Raw genomic sequence first — 15,213 nt, 5'->3', positions numbered from 1 at the left:
TACGTATTTAGACAGCAAATAAAATGATTGAAATTTTCCCCATATTTCTTATTTACTATAATATAACTATCGAAGAACATTTTTATTTGCAAGGCAGCAGCCATTGAACTAAATCTGTCGTAAAATACATATGCTCTGTGTCGGCAACTGTTTAAAGAGTGAGGGAGAAAAGGATAACAGTGTATATTGTGTCCTCTTTCATGCATATTCAGTTTCCGCGAAAGTGTGCCCAGTAGATTTCAAGTAAAGCGGGCTTTTATCAAATGGCAGCCACAGCACTAATGTGACGGTCGAGTTTTTTACGAACTTTTTAAGTGTGAGTATAAATACGAAATATTACTGCTAGAAAGTTTTAAAACTTTTATCCAAAGTAAAACAAGTGATACCTAAAAGGGTGCCTTATTTCAGATAAAGCGTTCCTGCAAAACGCCTGATAGTTGTCCATTGAGGTTAATTTCATCATACGTTTGTGGTTCGACTTTTCTGGAAAGATTCTATTGTTCCATCAGAAGAATGTCGCAGAAGATGAAGAAATCAACATCGAAACCCACATCCACGACGGTCAATGTGCCGAGCGGTGCCCAGGCCGTGTCCTCGTCCGCTTCGACCGTGTCCAGCGCATCAAGCGCATCAGAATCAATGGAAACGGCCCTCAGCCCTTCGCGCCGCAGTCGGCTGCAAGAGAAAAACATTTTGATGAACCTGAACGATCGGTTGGCGTGCTACATCGATCGAGTGCGCTATCTGGAGCAGGAAAACTCCCGTCTATCACTGGAGCTGGCCACCTTCCAGGAAACGGCTGTACGGGAAGTGTCTGGGCTGAAGGCGATCTACGAGCAGGAGCTGGCGGATGCACGCAAGCTGCTCGACGAGATGGCGCGTGACAAGGCAAAGCTCGAAATCGATTCCAAGCGCAACTGCGAAGAAAACGAACAGTTACGTACAAAGCTGAACCGGCGCACGAAAGAGCTTAGCGAGCTGGAAAAGGAAGCGCGTGCCAACGACGCTCGGTGCATCGAACTGACCGCAAACTACAACACGATCTGCTCCGAGCGTAAGAAGCTGCAGGAGGAGCTGCGGGAAGCGGACAAGGAAGCCGAAAAGTTACGGCGTTCGTTCGCAACCATACGGAAGGATTTCGAGCACGAAACACTGGTTCGTGTTAACCTGGAAAATAATATCCAAAGCTTGCGCGAGGAGCTCACCTTCAAGGAGCAGGTACACAGTCAGGAGCTGAGCGAGAGTAAATTACGCCGGCAGAACGAGATTAGTGAAATCGATGGTTTCCTCATGGAGCAGTATGAAACCAAGCTGCAGCACACGCTGCAAGATTTACGCGACCAGTACGAACAGCAGCAGCGGCTGAATCGGGAAGAAATGGCCAACGTGTTCGAGATACGCATCCAAACACTTGAGGAGCAACTGGTAAACGAACGCGGCCGCTACGACGAGGAGAAGACTAAGCTCGAAAGGCTAATAGATGACCTGCGGCATGAGATCGATGTAATGAGAAAAGATTATCAGGAACTGTTGGAAACAAAGGTGTCACTCGACATGGAATTAGGGGCATACGAGAAGCTGCTGACGACGGAAGAATCGCGGCTCAACATTACGCCCAACATGACCAGCTCAAGCTCGGCAGCCGGTGCCGCGGCATTCGCATCCAGCTCTCGCCTTTTCCGTACACCTTCGCTCAAGCGCAAGCGTAACAATCTGGATGAGTCGCTGGAATTTTCCGTGGTGGCTTCAGCTAAGGGTGACATCGAGGTGACGGAGTGTGATCTGGAGGGCCGGTTCGTGTGTATCGCAAACAAATCGAAACAGGAGTATAAGCTGGACGGTTGGCAACTGATCCGTCGCCCGACGGATGCGAGTGAGGTATGCTATCGTTTCCCGAAGTCTGCCAAAATCGAAGGCAACGGTAAAGTGACGGTATGGGGTACGTTGGCCAACCGTAAACCGGATCCACCGACCGATCTGGTCATGAAGGGCGCCCTGTGGACGGTAACGGATACAATGACGACGGTGCTACTGAACGGAGAAGACGAAGAGATGGCCATGGTTGAACGGCACCGCGTGATGAAACCACCGAAGGACAAATACTTCCACGAGGAGAGTGGTGGCCGGCTAGCGGTGTATTCTTCATCCGGCCTGCTGAAGTCGTCACCATCATCCGTCGGACGTGTTCCGAACAAACAGGATGAACAGTGTAGCATCATGTAAAGCAGCGTCATGAGCATAGCGGTTAAGTTCCTTTTCATTTTGTCGTATCCTTCCATGCCTGGCGGCATGGTGATTTAATTGTTCTAAAATCATAAATTCGTACACCGTCGTATTCGTTCGGTCATTTTGAACGTAAAAATGTAAACCCCGAAAGACACGGGATACAACGGAGCATCGCAAGATGCATCTTTTGTCACGATGTTACATGTACTGCTGACAGCTTGTTGTAAACCTTCAGTAAGATCAATAAATGCTAGCAGAACAGATCAGGTGTGTGCTTTTCTTTTTTCTCTAAACATTTCTCATCCATTCCACATAATCTCACCCAAACACTTAGCTCAAGGATGCGTTCAAGAAACGCGCGTTTATTGCATGTATTCGTTTGTTTTCCATCTATGTGTAGTGGTTGGTGTATATAAGAATGTATATATATATATATTTCGTATGTAGATAAACATTTCCTACGCACAACGTGTGGCACCTTTCACTACCTCACCCTAACTTTCCTGTTTTTCATTGTCGGCCCCTCAAACATACATGACACACTGTAATCGCAAAAATCAACTTTCCTTCTAAAAACTTCCATTTTCCGTTCATTCGTACAATTTCCTGTCCTCGGTGATGTTATCGATGATGTGATCAGAATTGTAATGTAATTTTCTAACGCTCGAAACAGTGTGTATTACATACATCGACGGTAAATGGTGCACATTTGATTACATCCAAGAGAATGGGATCCATATATAAATCATCACATATACTATTATTATTCATCGCGGTCTCTTACCTCTTACGACCTCTTACGTACACCAATTGGGTGGGTTTAATTATGTAAAATACCTCGGGATCAACAGATCGTTCTGAACGACAGCAGTAGAAAGACAAATCAACCCAGAGCCAGAGGATGTGCCAAAGAACAGCTTTCGAGGAACGCGTCCAACAAACATTTGCAAAGTACCTACAGGATAACACGAACTGTTGGATCACTAAACACCACGACTACATGGCTCATAAATGCACATCCACTCTAAAGATCATTATGTTTTTTTTTGTGTGTTTCAATACCTTTGTTACACATTCTCTAGCTAGGCTGATTTTGACTATTTCTCGAGATGTAGATATAGGAATATAGATAAGACACATTTTCTTTTCACGAATTGATTTGTCCTGCTGGTGAGACCTTTTTGAGAGGTCTCTAATTTTAAAGGGTAAACTTAACGCCCAAGAGATTACATCAAAATAGTTTAGAACAGAAAAACAAGGGAACAAATGAATTAAACGAGACCATGAACGCGTGTTTTTATCGGTTTAACCGCGACTACTAACAGCAAAAGAGAGAGAGAGAGGAACATGATACTGAGTACTGAGGGATTGTTTACTAACAACTAAGTACGCAATCGATCAACTGTCGATCGATATACCAACATCAATGACGAACGAAATGAACATATACGTGCTTCTTAAAGGACATCTTATACGCCAACACACACAATTTAATACTGCACGCAAATGTGTGTACAATTGCGTGATTTTAATTTTCACATACAGCATAAAAACACGATTAACAGGAAGAAACATCTACATACGGAGTTTACACTTTTCGTTTCGTTTTATACCTTCGAACGCGTAATACACGAGATACGCAAGACGACGGTGGTTCATTTGCTTTAAAGAACGTCACGTCCGGATTGCACTTATACTGTTTGTGTGTGTGTGTGTGTGTGTGTGTGTGTGTGTGTGTGTGTGTGTGTGTGTGTGTGTGTGTGTGTGTTTTCATTATACAATACCACGATAATAGCTCGTCCTGATCGAGCAATACAAAAAAAAATAGGTAAAAACACATACTCTTTAAAACATACAACAACAACAAAAAACCCGTAAAATATTTTGCCTTTCTGAAGTTGCATCGATGATGAAAACCTCATCGATCAGCCTCTAACCCTGTCTGATTCCTGTTCCGTTTCCTTGCACACACGCACGCACGCGTATCTCTCCTTCTCCTTCAAACGCTCTACAGTTTACTCTTCAGCTTAGATGGTATCACGTCCTTCCACCAGGTGGCTCGCTCGAGCGCTCCCGGATTGGTCATAAATACCGATTGAATATTCTCGTACAACCGGCCATCGGACTTGGCGATCACCGAGTTCAGTACCCAGTCCGGTGGAGCCAGTGCATCAGCAATGGCCACGGCCGAATCCTTCAGGTCGCCACACATTCGCAAAAGGGTACCACGTACCGCGTCCGCAAACTGTGAACCCTTGGCAAAGGAACCAGCGTAGAAGGTGGTCATGTGTCGATCGAGACACCACATACCGTACAGTAGATACACACGGAAAAGTACCGGACGCAGTTCCTCTTTAACGTCACCTCGAGCACATCGGGATCTACGAAAAGGAAAGGAATGTTTATTAATTCCAACTATATTTAAGTGAATAATTCCCAACGAATTCAAAACAATGCTCTTACCTGAAACTCTCCAATGCGTAGTACTCTGCGTACGCACGACTTAAATCTCGCGCCCGATATACCTGACAGTTGTTACGTGCCGTAAACGTGTCCAGACCAACCTTGTTAGCTTCTTCCATCTTTGCAACACTTTCTTTAAGCAACCAGCACATAAGCCATTCATAACACTGACTAACGACTGGTGGTAAAAGGAAAAGAAAACATTAGAAAATGTCTCCAAACACGAAGGGTTGGGAGAACTTACAGTCCGAACTTTCGATGTGAACTCCCTTACGCACTAGAGCCTCAAAATCACTGTTCAATATTGCATCCCTGCGTGTGATGAAGGTAGCCGTTCCGACCGGACTCTCCACTTTCGCATTTTTCCACTGCCGGATGAGCCAGTTGGAGGCTTGCTGGCCAAGCACATTATTGTCCCCTTCGTAAGTACAGCTGGGATCGTGATTGTTGCGCAATTCACCTAAATTTGCCGCCCGCAGATAACCGTGACCGCCGCAAGCTTCGCGCGATTCTTGAATCGCATCACGAGCCGTCCACGTTACGAGTGGCTTTGACGATGAGACTAGGGCGTGTATTTCAGATACGATCTGGGTTAGCAGTTCGAATCCGTTCGATTCGGCTTGAGATTTCTGTACCGTCTCCAGATAGATCTCGGTCATGGCGAACACCGACACCTTAAGTACGCAGGCAGCAGCCAGATAGGGAAAGATACGCCATTGCTACAACAATATGAAGAAAAGTATTAGAAAAGATCTTGACCTTCGTAAAAATTTAACTAAAAACAAACTTCGTTCCAACTTACATGCAACTGATACTCGATGATCGATTGTTCCGGTCCATTCCGATCCGTTCCAAACTGTTTCCTTAGCGCAGCATACCTTACCGCAATGACGGCCGCATGTGACAACGTGTTGGACGATTCCTGCATAATACCCAACCGTCCGGCGGAGAAAGATTCCAACACCGCACCAAGAATTTTACCCGGTTCGCTGAACGTACTCTCGTACACACCCTCGGGCGTTACATCGCCCGTGCGGTTTAGTAAATTTTCACGCGGAATACGATAGTTGTTAAACATCACAAATCCATTGTCGATTCCATTTAGACCGATCTTTTCCCCAATATCGCCCACCGTCACGCCCGGATAGGGCAGCAATGTTTTCGGGTCGCGTATCGGTACCAGAAAGCCCTGCAGTCCATGATTCTCCCCATCGGCAGTATAGAGAATGGCAAACAGCAATGCAATGGAGGCAGTTTTACCCAAATTGCCGATCCAACATTTAGCCGCCTCAAAATCGGGCGTGTGAATAATGAACTCTTGCGTGGCCGGATCGTAAGTAGCAGTTGTGCGACACCGTTTCGTGTTGCTACCGTGTGATACCTCCGTGATCGCTAGACATGTAATGATCTCCCGGTTCCACGCTTTATTGTAAATGTCCTGATGGCGTTCGGTACCCATCGCCAGCAGCGAGTTCGTAAATAGCCCTACACCGAGTGCAATCTTGACCGAAAGACTTGGACACACGGCATGAAGCGCTTCGTTAATGCTCATCAGATAACGCACCCGATATTTGTACGGTTTCGAGTAGATTTCCGGTGGTGCAAGCTCTAGATCTGCGATACGATTGACCTGACGTGCTGCACGTTCTTTCTGCTGATCCACCGAAAGTGTGGCCGTAACCGGTGAGAACAGTGGTTCCGATTCCAATCGACGCCATATGTCGTACTAAAAAAAAGAAAAAGCGAAACAATTAAACACTTTATTGGTGAATGTTTGGCGATCGAATGCGATCGTTTTTAGCAAACTTACTTTCATTTTTACCAACTCTTTATCCTCTAGCACTAGCCGAAATTCTTTCCAGTTAAACTGAGCCTTCGAACGATAATCACCCAGCGGTCCACGTGGTACATCCGGTATTACCGTACATTCCTCTTGTATTGGCATTGTGTTTGTGTTGGAGTTTTAAATGCGCTTAAAAAGCAGAAGACAACGTTAAGCGAAAACAAGAGCAACAAAAAAACACGCGTGTGAGATTCTGCGAAAAAGAAGGAAAGAAGATAGACAAGATAATGAATCATTTGCATAATCAATTGTCAAACATGTAAATGCACTTGGGCACGAAATGTGCATAAAAGCAGGAAGGCGTCATTAAGGAACGCTCTCAAGAACATTGTGTGATGATATGACTTATGTCCTCTAAAATACGAAAGAATCATTCAACACCCGGCACAACACTCGTGGCAATTCGTCAACAAACGTAATTTTGAAACTGCCCGAAGGTGTTGGGCATGTTTTAAATAGACTAGAGAAAAAACACCTGTTGGAGATGTAGTTTTTACGACCCACACACGGATCAAAGCGAATAAAATCGTTAAAGAAACGTTTGCCTTGCATGCGTGTATATTTTTCGGTTTGTGTATTAACACTTTACACCATCCACGCCAATTTGTTAGCACATTAGCAACGATTCCGTTCAGTAGCACACAGTTTAGTGCAGTATTGTTTCGAAGATTGTTTTCAAAGATTACAGCATAAGCGAACGGATAAGTGTGCTGCAATACAAGCTGCTAAAAATGGGTGTGAATATTGGCGAGTTTTGAAACCTAGCGAATTGACACGTGCCACAAACTTTAAATACACGTGCAAAAGAAGATATGTTATCTTGGTACAAACGCGGCTAGATCGATCATAACATCGTGACTCAATTGATTGAATCATTGTAGCTTTAGTGCTTAATTCGTATGATTAATTACTTATCTGCTTACGGTAAGAACGATAAGGGAGCAGCACGATAGACGCGATAAGACTTTCTATTAGATTGGCTTTAAAAGGGATTTCATAAAAACTCTTACTTAAAGGCGATTATCTAAACCACGGCAGCAAATCAGTGCGTATAGTCGTAATAAAAAGTTTAAGTTAACCTTGCAATCAACTGCAATACACCGATGGTACGACGATGGGTACGATGGGTCCCACCTTTTTCTTATCTGGTCTTATCTACATTAACTGGCGCATATAAGACTGAAATATAAAAAGTGAGTCACATCGACCGAGAAGGAAAGGAGAATGCCAATTACAAACAGACTGTGGAAACAGATGTGAGAAGTTGATAACAAAATGCATGCTTTTGATACAGTTAATAACTGATTAAAATTACATCCACTATTAAGACTACAATGACCAGAATTTGTAAATTTGTTGGAACAGTCAAAATGAATATTTACGGACGGATAATTCCTTTCCATTTTTTATATTTTCTTCTTTCAGTTTACAGTGTTTGTTTGCTGATATCTAAATAAAACAGCAATAGCCTATCGTGCAGGTCGTTCTCGTGTTAATAGAACTAAAATACTCGATTTTTTCAAAATTTCTATGCTATTCTTTTCATTTTCAAGTTCAATTTCGATCATCGATTGAAGGGTTATTTTTTAACGATTTTTTGTTCTATACTGGCCCGAGCATCTGCTCACCCCGTGTCGAACAAGTCAATGTGTCGCAGTGTAATAGATACCAGGGGGAGCAATTGTAAAATGTGCACACCAAAAGGTACAACACATACCATTGTCAAGATAAGTATTGCGGCCAAAGGCAAACTGGTTGCAACGGTAGTCAAAAGGTAACTCCCGTATCTGTTAGATACCACTGATGGTTTCATTTTTCACCTGACACACAAAAACACACTCTGCATTAGGGGGGCTTATTTGATGGACATTTGGCCAGTGTGACTGACACTGAAAACATAGAACGTTCGTACGGCTACGTTACAGCCGGATTGTCTACTGTCGTTTCGAAATTATGTTCCATTATTTACATTTCTGACTTTAAAAAACCATTTCATTTGATTGTTTTTTATTGTTGCGCCCCTACAAAGCCCAGCAGATTTCGTGCACAACATTTCTATTTGAGCACTCAGTGCACTTCCACAGTAATTATATATCTATCAAGGTCTGTTCAGTAAGTCAGGAATGTCAGGAAACACGTTATCATTATTAATGCAAATATACACCCATTTTAGAAGCAAACATGGTCAGAAGGAAAATTCTTGCATAATTTTCCTGTTGTATAGTACGACTATTTCATCATCGACTGAACAATAAATCCAGTTAATAACGTTTGATTAGTTCTATAAATAAAAACTATTCCAGTCACGTTTTCTTGCTACTAACGGTCGTTTTCGTCGACCTGGAGACATTTAGATAAGAATTTAATGCTCCAATAATTCACCTTTCCAGTGCAACGGCTTATCGATCGTACATAATGGGGGAAATTGAAAGCTTGTGAATCGAATAACATGCAGCAAAAAGGGAACTCTCGCGTTTATATTTCCATTTCAACGTAGTGCCATCATTTACGTCTGTACGACTAAATTCCAACAAATTGAACCCAATCAATGGGACAATCTTTCCCCGCCCTAGGGCATACAATTATCAACTCGATTTATAAGCTAGATCATCCGATCGTTTCTGAACCTTTTTTAAAACAAAAACGCACGGTATGAATCATTTCCGATGTAATAACGTTAAAAATCCCTGATGATGATGTAGCTTAGTGCAGGTGTTGACACGTGTTATGTTTAGTACATGTTTTACCGCACGTTACATTTTAATCAGCAAAACAATCGACAGCTTTTAAAACGACACCCGCACGTCACTAATAAGCGCCATTTGGGGGATGTTTAAAACGATCGTAGCTCTGGTATTTGTGTACCGTGCGCCTAATGAACGTTTACTTTCCAGTCCCTCGTTTTTCAAACGCCATTTGACGCATAAATGGTGCAACTTTGGTGCCGAATACATTCCCCGAGTGGACAATCTTTGCCAGCTGCAACCGTCAAGAAGCGTTTACTTTCCGCCCGCGATTAAATAGGGGAGCAATTTTCAAAACTGATAAGCCACTTCTAAAATGGAAAATCTAAGAAAAATACAATTGTTGGGAAGAATATGTTAAGCGGTTTGTGTTTGTTGATCAAATATCTAACTTACGGGCCGTGCCTTGTTTGTACGCCCAACCACTTGTAGCGCCATCAAACGGGCCCAGAGTTAGGTTCACGTGTTTGGCGCTCGCAAGTGTGTGTGTGCGTGCGTGTGGGTTTCCTTCTTCTTCTTCTTCTGTTTTATGTGCCAAAGGCGAACAACGGGCGATCGGATGATTTTCACGTACATCGTAGCGTTCCGCTTTTGGAATAGAAACACCGGCCATGGGGACATGGTGTTGCGCAGAATGTGTAATCAGTGCTATTAAACCTAGACTGTCAAATCGCTTTCTCTTCCTTTACAGCAGTTGGGATACGGAAAACTGCTTCACGTGCTTCTGTTTAATCGTAGTCTTTCTTTTCGATTAGCTTCATAGCATATTTCACAATGTTGCTTCGCGTACGATCGTTTCCATTTTGCTCCTCTCTACGTCTCCGATTATTTGCTAGCTTAAAGAATAAATCGGCAACATGATCTGCATACTTCAAACCCCCTTTGATGAGAATATTCCTTCAACTAATTTACCACATCAATCTTATGCTTTCAATATGCTCGTGTGTTGCCTCTGCGTGGGGCTTCAATTCGATTCATCTTTCTCTTCTACCGTTCGTCTGCGGCTTATGTTCGCTCTCAACCACACAGCACACGTGAGTCATCTGATGAGAAAAGATATGCACACATAAAAAAAACAACCGGCAACATAGCAACACCATGGCCTAGTATGTATGGGTGCGATTTTGTTTTATCGTTTCCCTACTGTGTAGCTATGTTACGGGCTGACCATAGATTCGGCGTGATGATTGTTGAAGGGGGAAAAAAGCATTGCCAAAATCTCTCTCCCACTCCCAACATGGAGCAACATGTGGCGGGGGTGTTCGTGCCGCGAAGAAGATAAAGAACAAGACCCCCGGGAGAGGTTTGCTTCGCTGCAATGTGCCTTTTTCACTGGTAGGTGGATACATGTGACCGGATAAAATGTTTCACTTACCAACCCGCTCTGTTTCCGGTGGTGGAAGATTTTTCTTTCCGTTTTTAATTGCTCGTTCCTCCCCGTATTATTTGTATGTTTCTGCTGGACGGAAAACGACTTATGATTTGTGGTACCAAAACACCAAGCAGTACTGGATACACTTTAGTTTTCCACCCGAATTTTCCCTCTGCTGTTGCAACGGATTTAACACACTGGCACTGGGATAAAACACGCTACGCACACGTACGACCGTACACACCAACAAACACTGACATCATACGCCGATTAAAATCATAGAAAAGTTAGAGCGTGTTTATTATTATCGGGTAGTTTGGATATTGAGCGAAAACGAAACAGCACGGGAAAGAGATGGGCGAGCACAACTTCAATTTTCCTTTCACCGATGCTCAACGAGCGGCAAACAGCGGCAAATTTCCGAACACTGACAGCTATGCTGACAGCTGCCAGTTCGGGCACATTATGCCGACAGGCTAATCCCATAGTTCATAGACTATGGACGGGAAACCATCGCCTGTGAGATCTTTGAGATTTCATTTCATCGTTTGAGATTTCATAAAATTAGTGAGAAAAGAAGAAAACCTCGGAATTAATGAATTAACAACAACTATCCCGCGATCAAATAAATAAAAAGCAAATATTAAATAAATCGTAGTTCGAAAAGATAAAAAATAACAGTTAGCCAGTAGCACTTCAGACGCAACAACTAAACGCGTGTTCGTAGTGTTATACACAATGTTTATCGGATTTTTCTGTTGAAACACATAAACGAACAAAACTTTATGAAGATTCCAGCAAAAAACAAAAAAAAAGAAAATATGTTTTTTCCACCTAATCAAATATAAAAACACTCACGGCTGAGGATATGGAAAGTTTTTCCAGACAAAACAAGTTTTTTTTAAAGAAAAACGCTTAAATTAGTTGTATCGAATGGTCTCCTTAAAACATTTGTGCTAAAAAATCTTTAAAATCATAAAATAATTTTAATTTTTTTTTCTCTAGAATTTTCAAATCCATGTGCCAGCGAAAATATTGCTGATTGTAAAAAAATTGTACAACATAATTCAAACGTTTACGTTTTCAGCCACTTTTCAATGCTTTATCTTACGCTCCGCCTGTAGTTAACAAACTCCTCCTCATTTTTCAAACGCTTCGACAGAACGACCTTGAACATTCCAGACGGTTTAGTCATCAACGGAATACTGCAAAAATACTGCAACAACAATTAATTAGATTGTTTACATAATTTTTTTTATGAAAAGAAGTTATTTTCTGCTTATTGTATCTTTCCACCATTGTTTTGATGCCAAGGCCAATCACCGTATACAGCCCGGGTAGCAATATCAACATACCTTCTCGTTCTGTCTTATGAACAATTAAACCTGCCAAAGCGAGAAAGCATGTTGGTTTGGCTGGTCGGGAGTAAACACAATATTATCACTCACACTATTGCACAAATGTCGCTTGATGTTTATTTTACATGGTCTGATCGTGTGGCGTGATCTATGCTGCAAGTGATGCTTCGTGTTAGTCGCGTTGAATGTCTTCTAAGTGCAGTACATGCTTTTGTTTTTTTTTCTCTTCGTATTTTGCTTCATATTTCTTATGTGTCTTTGGCAGTACGTGTGCAACACGTGATTTTCCTACAACGATGAGTAACAGCGTACCGAACAACAACGATATCGTAAGTAAAGTTAATTTATTTTACTTTGTTCGAATCATGGCTGAATGTTTGCATTTAGGACTCGAAGTATCTTTATGTGTTGGATGAAGTGGAGCGCCTTCGCGTACACGTCATGCGGTTGTACTCGTACTACCAGCACTGGGGCATCTACAACTCCTCGATGCTATACTTACGGCAACACTCTTGGGCGTTTATGCGTACCAATATCAAGTACGTCACGGAAACATGGGCAAAGTTAAACACGCTGATCGATTCAGATGATCCACCGGAGCTAAGGGCGCTTTTGAACAACCTGGAAGATCTACGATTCATCTGGCATTCGACCAAAACATTCCTGGAGTGTGTTCTTCAACGATCGGAGCTTTTGTATAGATTGAAACTCGTTGCTTGAATCGATAATAAATGTGTTTATTTTACATTTTTTAAAGACTGTCGTACATCTTTGCTTTTCACATCTTTGCGTTACTGTTTAAAGACGCCATTTTAGTTTGATCAACAATTTATTTGAATGGTTGTACATTTGTATGTGTGTGTATTCATGTGCTCTCTGTTGAAAAACGGTTAAACCACTCACAGTCGTTTCCCACTCCAAAGTCGCTTTTCCCAATACCGTTGCACATAGCAACAAAAATGCATCACACACACACAACCACGACCCCTTTGTATGACGAGTTTTTATTTATTTCGTTTATATATAGGGACTTTGAGTCTCTAAAACTACGACGAGTTCAATTCGTTCCAGTGATTCTCACATCTTGCCCCCACTTCCTTTCTTCTCTTATTACAATCATCATTTTTATGACTGGCAACTGAAATTGCACCTAATAGATACTGTTAAACAAATATAAATCATTTTTCATGATGATTCAAGAAACAATTTTGCTTTATTATTTATTGAATTTTCATAATTGATGTATATTTCATTTCAAATTTAGTTTAAGCTTAAACCAACGAAGAGAAAATTGTTTTGATGCTTTTGTTTTGTTATTATAAAATTCTTAAATACATAAGAATTATCAGAAATAAAATAAAAAAAAATTATATTTCCCAATCATTTCAAACACTTTTTTACAAAGCAATGTTTTGTAAATGGAAAAGAAAAACTGCATAAAAGTGTAAATGAAATATTTCTGAATAGTTGAACTATGACCAGAAGAAGGAAGTTTTTTATGACTATTCCGACGAGTGCACTCAATGCACTAAGGCTCCAACGATAGAAGCCCGGATGGTCAACAACACCAAGGTTATTGTGCCTTCGCACTCAATCGCATGTGAGGGTACATAGTATGTGTGTATGCGAGGAGGTGGGCAGATAATTAGATATCAACAAATCCGACGATGCTCCACTTCATGAAGATCACCACAAGAGAAAGCATTGACCGACTTCCAAGGACAACGTAAGGCGAAATCGTTCGAACGCCTAGTATTGGGGCCAACCCGAGCCATCTCCGTCTGGATGAATGAATCAGCTGCAGTTGTGCTGCAGTTGTGTGCATGGAATTGGCGGACAAAGGACGGCTCAAAGGGTGGAATCGCCGCGACTGGCGATTTTATTACGTCTGGCGAGGAAATAGCGTCATAAATCACGTCATACGAATACCGTCCATGTGAGCCTCCCGGTAGCGGCCAGTCGCGAGAGGCTAGACATAGGCACTAAAATGAGGAGTTGAGTTAGCTCTGATGTTTCTAGTTCACGGTGTGCACTAAGGATGACCCTAAGCTACAGTCAATCGATCCTCAACTTTCAACACGATCACATCGTCAAGTCGGTCTGAGAGTATATGGTATCAAGTAAAATAAAAGAAGTGAATTCAAGTGTACTTTACGATGGAGGTAAGTGAAAAACCCCTTTAAATATAACACACTTCAATAAAATCCCGTGATCATTCTCTTTCTCCAAGCCCAACGCAATGCTTGCTGCTTTGCGAAGTGTTAACGATCAGTTGTTCGATATTTGGCACGCTACATACATCGCAGAACAGTCTGATGCTCAATTGACGTTTCCTGATCGTCGTCTGCAGCATGAAACCATTGCTGTTTTGCACGCGTATTTGCTGCAGCTAAGCAACTCCAAGCGGGATCTCCAGGAGAGAGGCATGACAAACGGACTGTTGTATCATACAACTGTGGTGTATTTGGATTTCTGGACCTACCTGACCAATCAACTCATGGCAGGATACATGAATGGTCAACAGCACAACTCGATTGGCTGAAGTTTAATCGTCGATCATGTGTTTACGCACCGTCCATCTAAGTGCTTGTAAACAAAGCAAATGTGTCCTGCAATAAACAGGAGAACACCGCAAAACCTGATGATGTCCTACTCACCTTAGTTTTCCTCTATTTGGCCTTCTTTTTAACACACAAAAAACCTCGCATTCCTAGTGGGAATCATCCATTTATGAGGTAAAAAAAATGAAATAATTGAGAAGTTTTCGACCCAATCAATCAGTATTGTAACAGAATGTAACGCTTAAATCATTTGGTATTTTTTAAGAAGGAAACTATCAACAAAATTTAATAATAAAAACAAGTTTGCGAGGAAAAAACTCGCTTTTTGTGTATTCTTTTGTTGGTTTATTCAATAAACGAAAAACAAAACAAAAACATGGAAAGAAAAAAAATGGTGTGAGAGACAGGAAAGATATGAAGTTTGCTGTTAATACATCTAAACCTAGATGTTTGCTTTTTTGGCAATAGAAATGTAAAAGAAAATTTTTATTAACTAAGCAAAAAGAGTTCTCGTAACTATTTGATTAATCTAATCTCTTGCTTAGTTCTGTTGATAGTGTATGTAGCAATACCGCACTGATATGGGTATGGATCCGAAGCCTCTAGAAGGATAATATAGGCACTCCATACCCTACTCCGACTCAAT

The 15,213-nt window shown here is 41.8% G+C and overlaps 4 protein-coding genes across 6 annotated transcripts in view; 2 read left to right on the top strand and 2 right to left on the bottom strand.

Moving 5' to 3' along the window:
* Positions 1-15,213, bottom strand: part of LOC125766210 (uncharacterized) — a 163,432-nt gene that overhangs the window by 10,285 nt on the left and 137,934 nt on the right. The window lies entirely within an intron of this gene.
* Positions 187-2,492, top strand: LOC125766205 (lamin Dm0-like). Of its 2 annotated transcripts, none has more exons than XM_049431938.1 (2): positions 187-316; positions 409-2,492. In XM_049431938.1, exon 2 carries the CDS (start codon positions 514-516, stop codon positions 2,221-2,223), a length of 1,710 nt encoding a protein of 569 aa, XP_049287895.1. In that variant the 5' UTR covers positions 187-316; positions 409-513; the 3' UTR covers positions 2,224-2,492. The 2 variants fall into 2 exon arrangements, with proteins under 2 accessions (XP_049287895.1, XP_049287896.1); XM_049431939.1 differs by having other exon boundaries at positions 394-2,492.
* Positions 2,562-11,078, bottom strand: LOC125766203 (peroxisomal acyl-coenzyme A oxidase 3). Its single transcript, XM_049431937.1, has 6 exons — positions 10,652-11,078; positions 6,500-6,725; positions 5,492-6,415; positions 4,934-5,408; positions 4,690-4,867; positions 2,562-4,607 (listed from the first exon to the last, which is right to left on the bottom strand). The coding sequence occupies exons 2-6, from the start codon at positions 6,632-6,634 to the stop codon at positions 4,235-4,237; spliced, it is 2,085 nt and encodes a 694-aa protein (XP_049287894.1). The 5' UTR covers positions 6,635-6,725; positions 10,652-11,078; the 3' UTR covers positions 2,562-4,234.
* Positions 11,678-13,215, top strand: LOC125766215 (uncharacterized). The gene is made up of 2 exons (XM_049431966.1): positions 11,678-12,335; positions 12,394-13,215. The coding sequence occupies exons 1-2, from the start codon at positions 12,192-12,194 to the stop codon at positions 12,724-12,726; spliced, it is 477 nt and encodes a 158-aa protein (XP_049287923.1). The 5' UTR covers positions 11,678-12,191; the 3' UTR covers positions 12,727-13,215.

The sequence above is a fragment of the Anopheles funestus genome, chromosome 2RL (genome assembly GCF_943734845.2).
Source record: "Anopheles funestus chromosome 2RL, idAnoFuneDA-416_04, whole genome shotgun sequence".
NCBI lineage: Eukaryota > Metazoa > Arthropoda > Insecta > Diptera > Culicidae > Anopheles > Anopheles funestus.
This window is presented reverse-complemented; position numbering and strand designations above follow the sequence as displayed.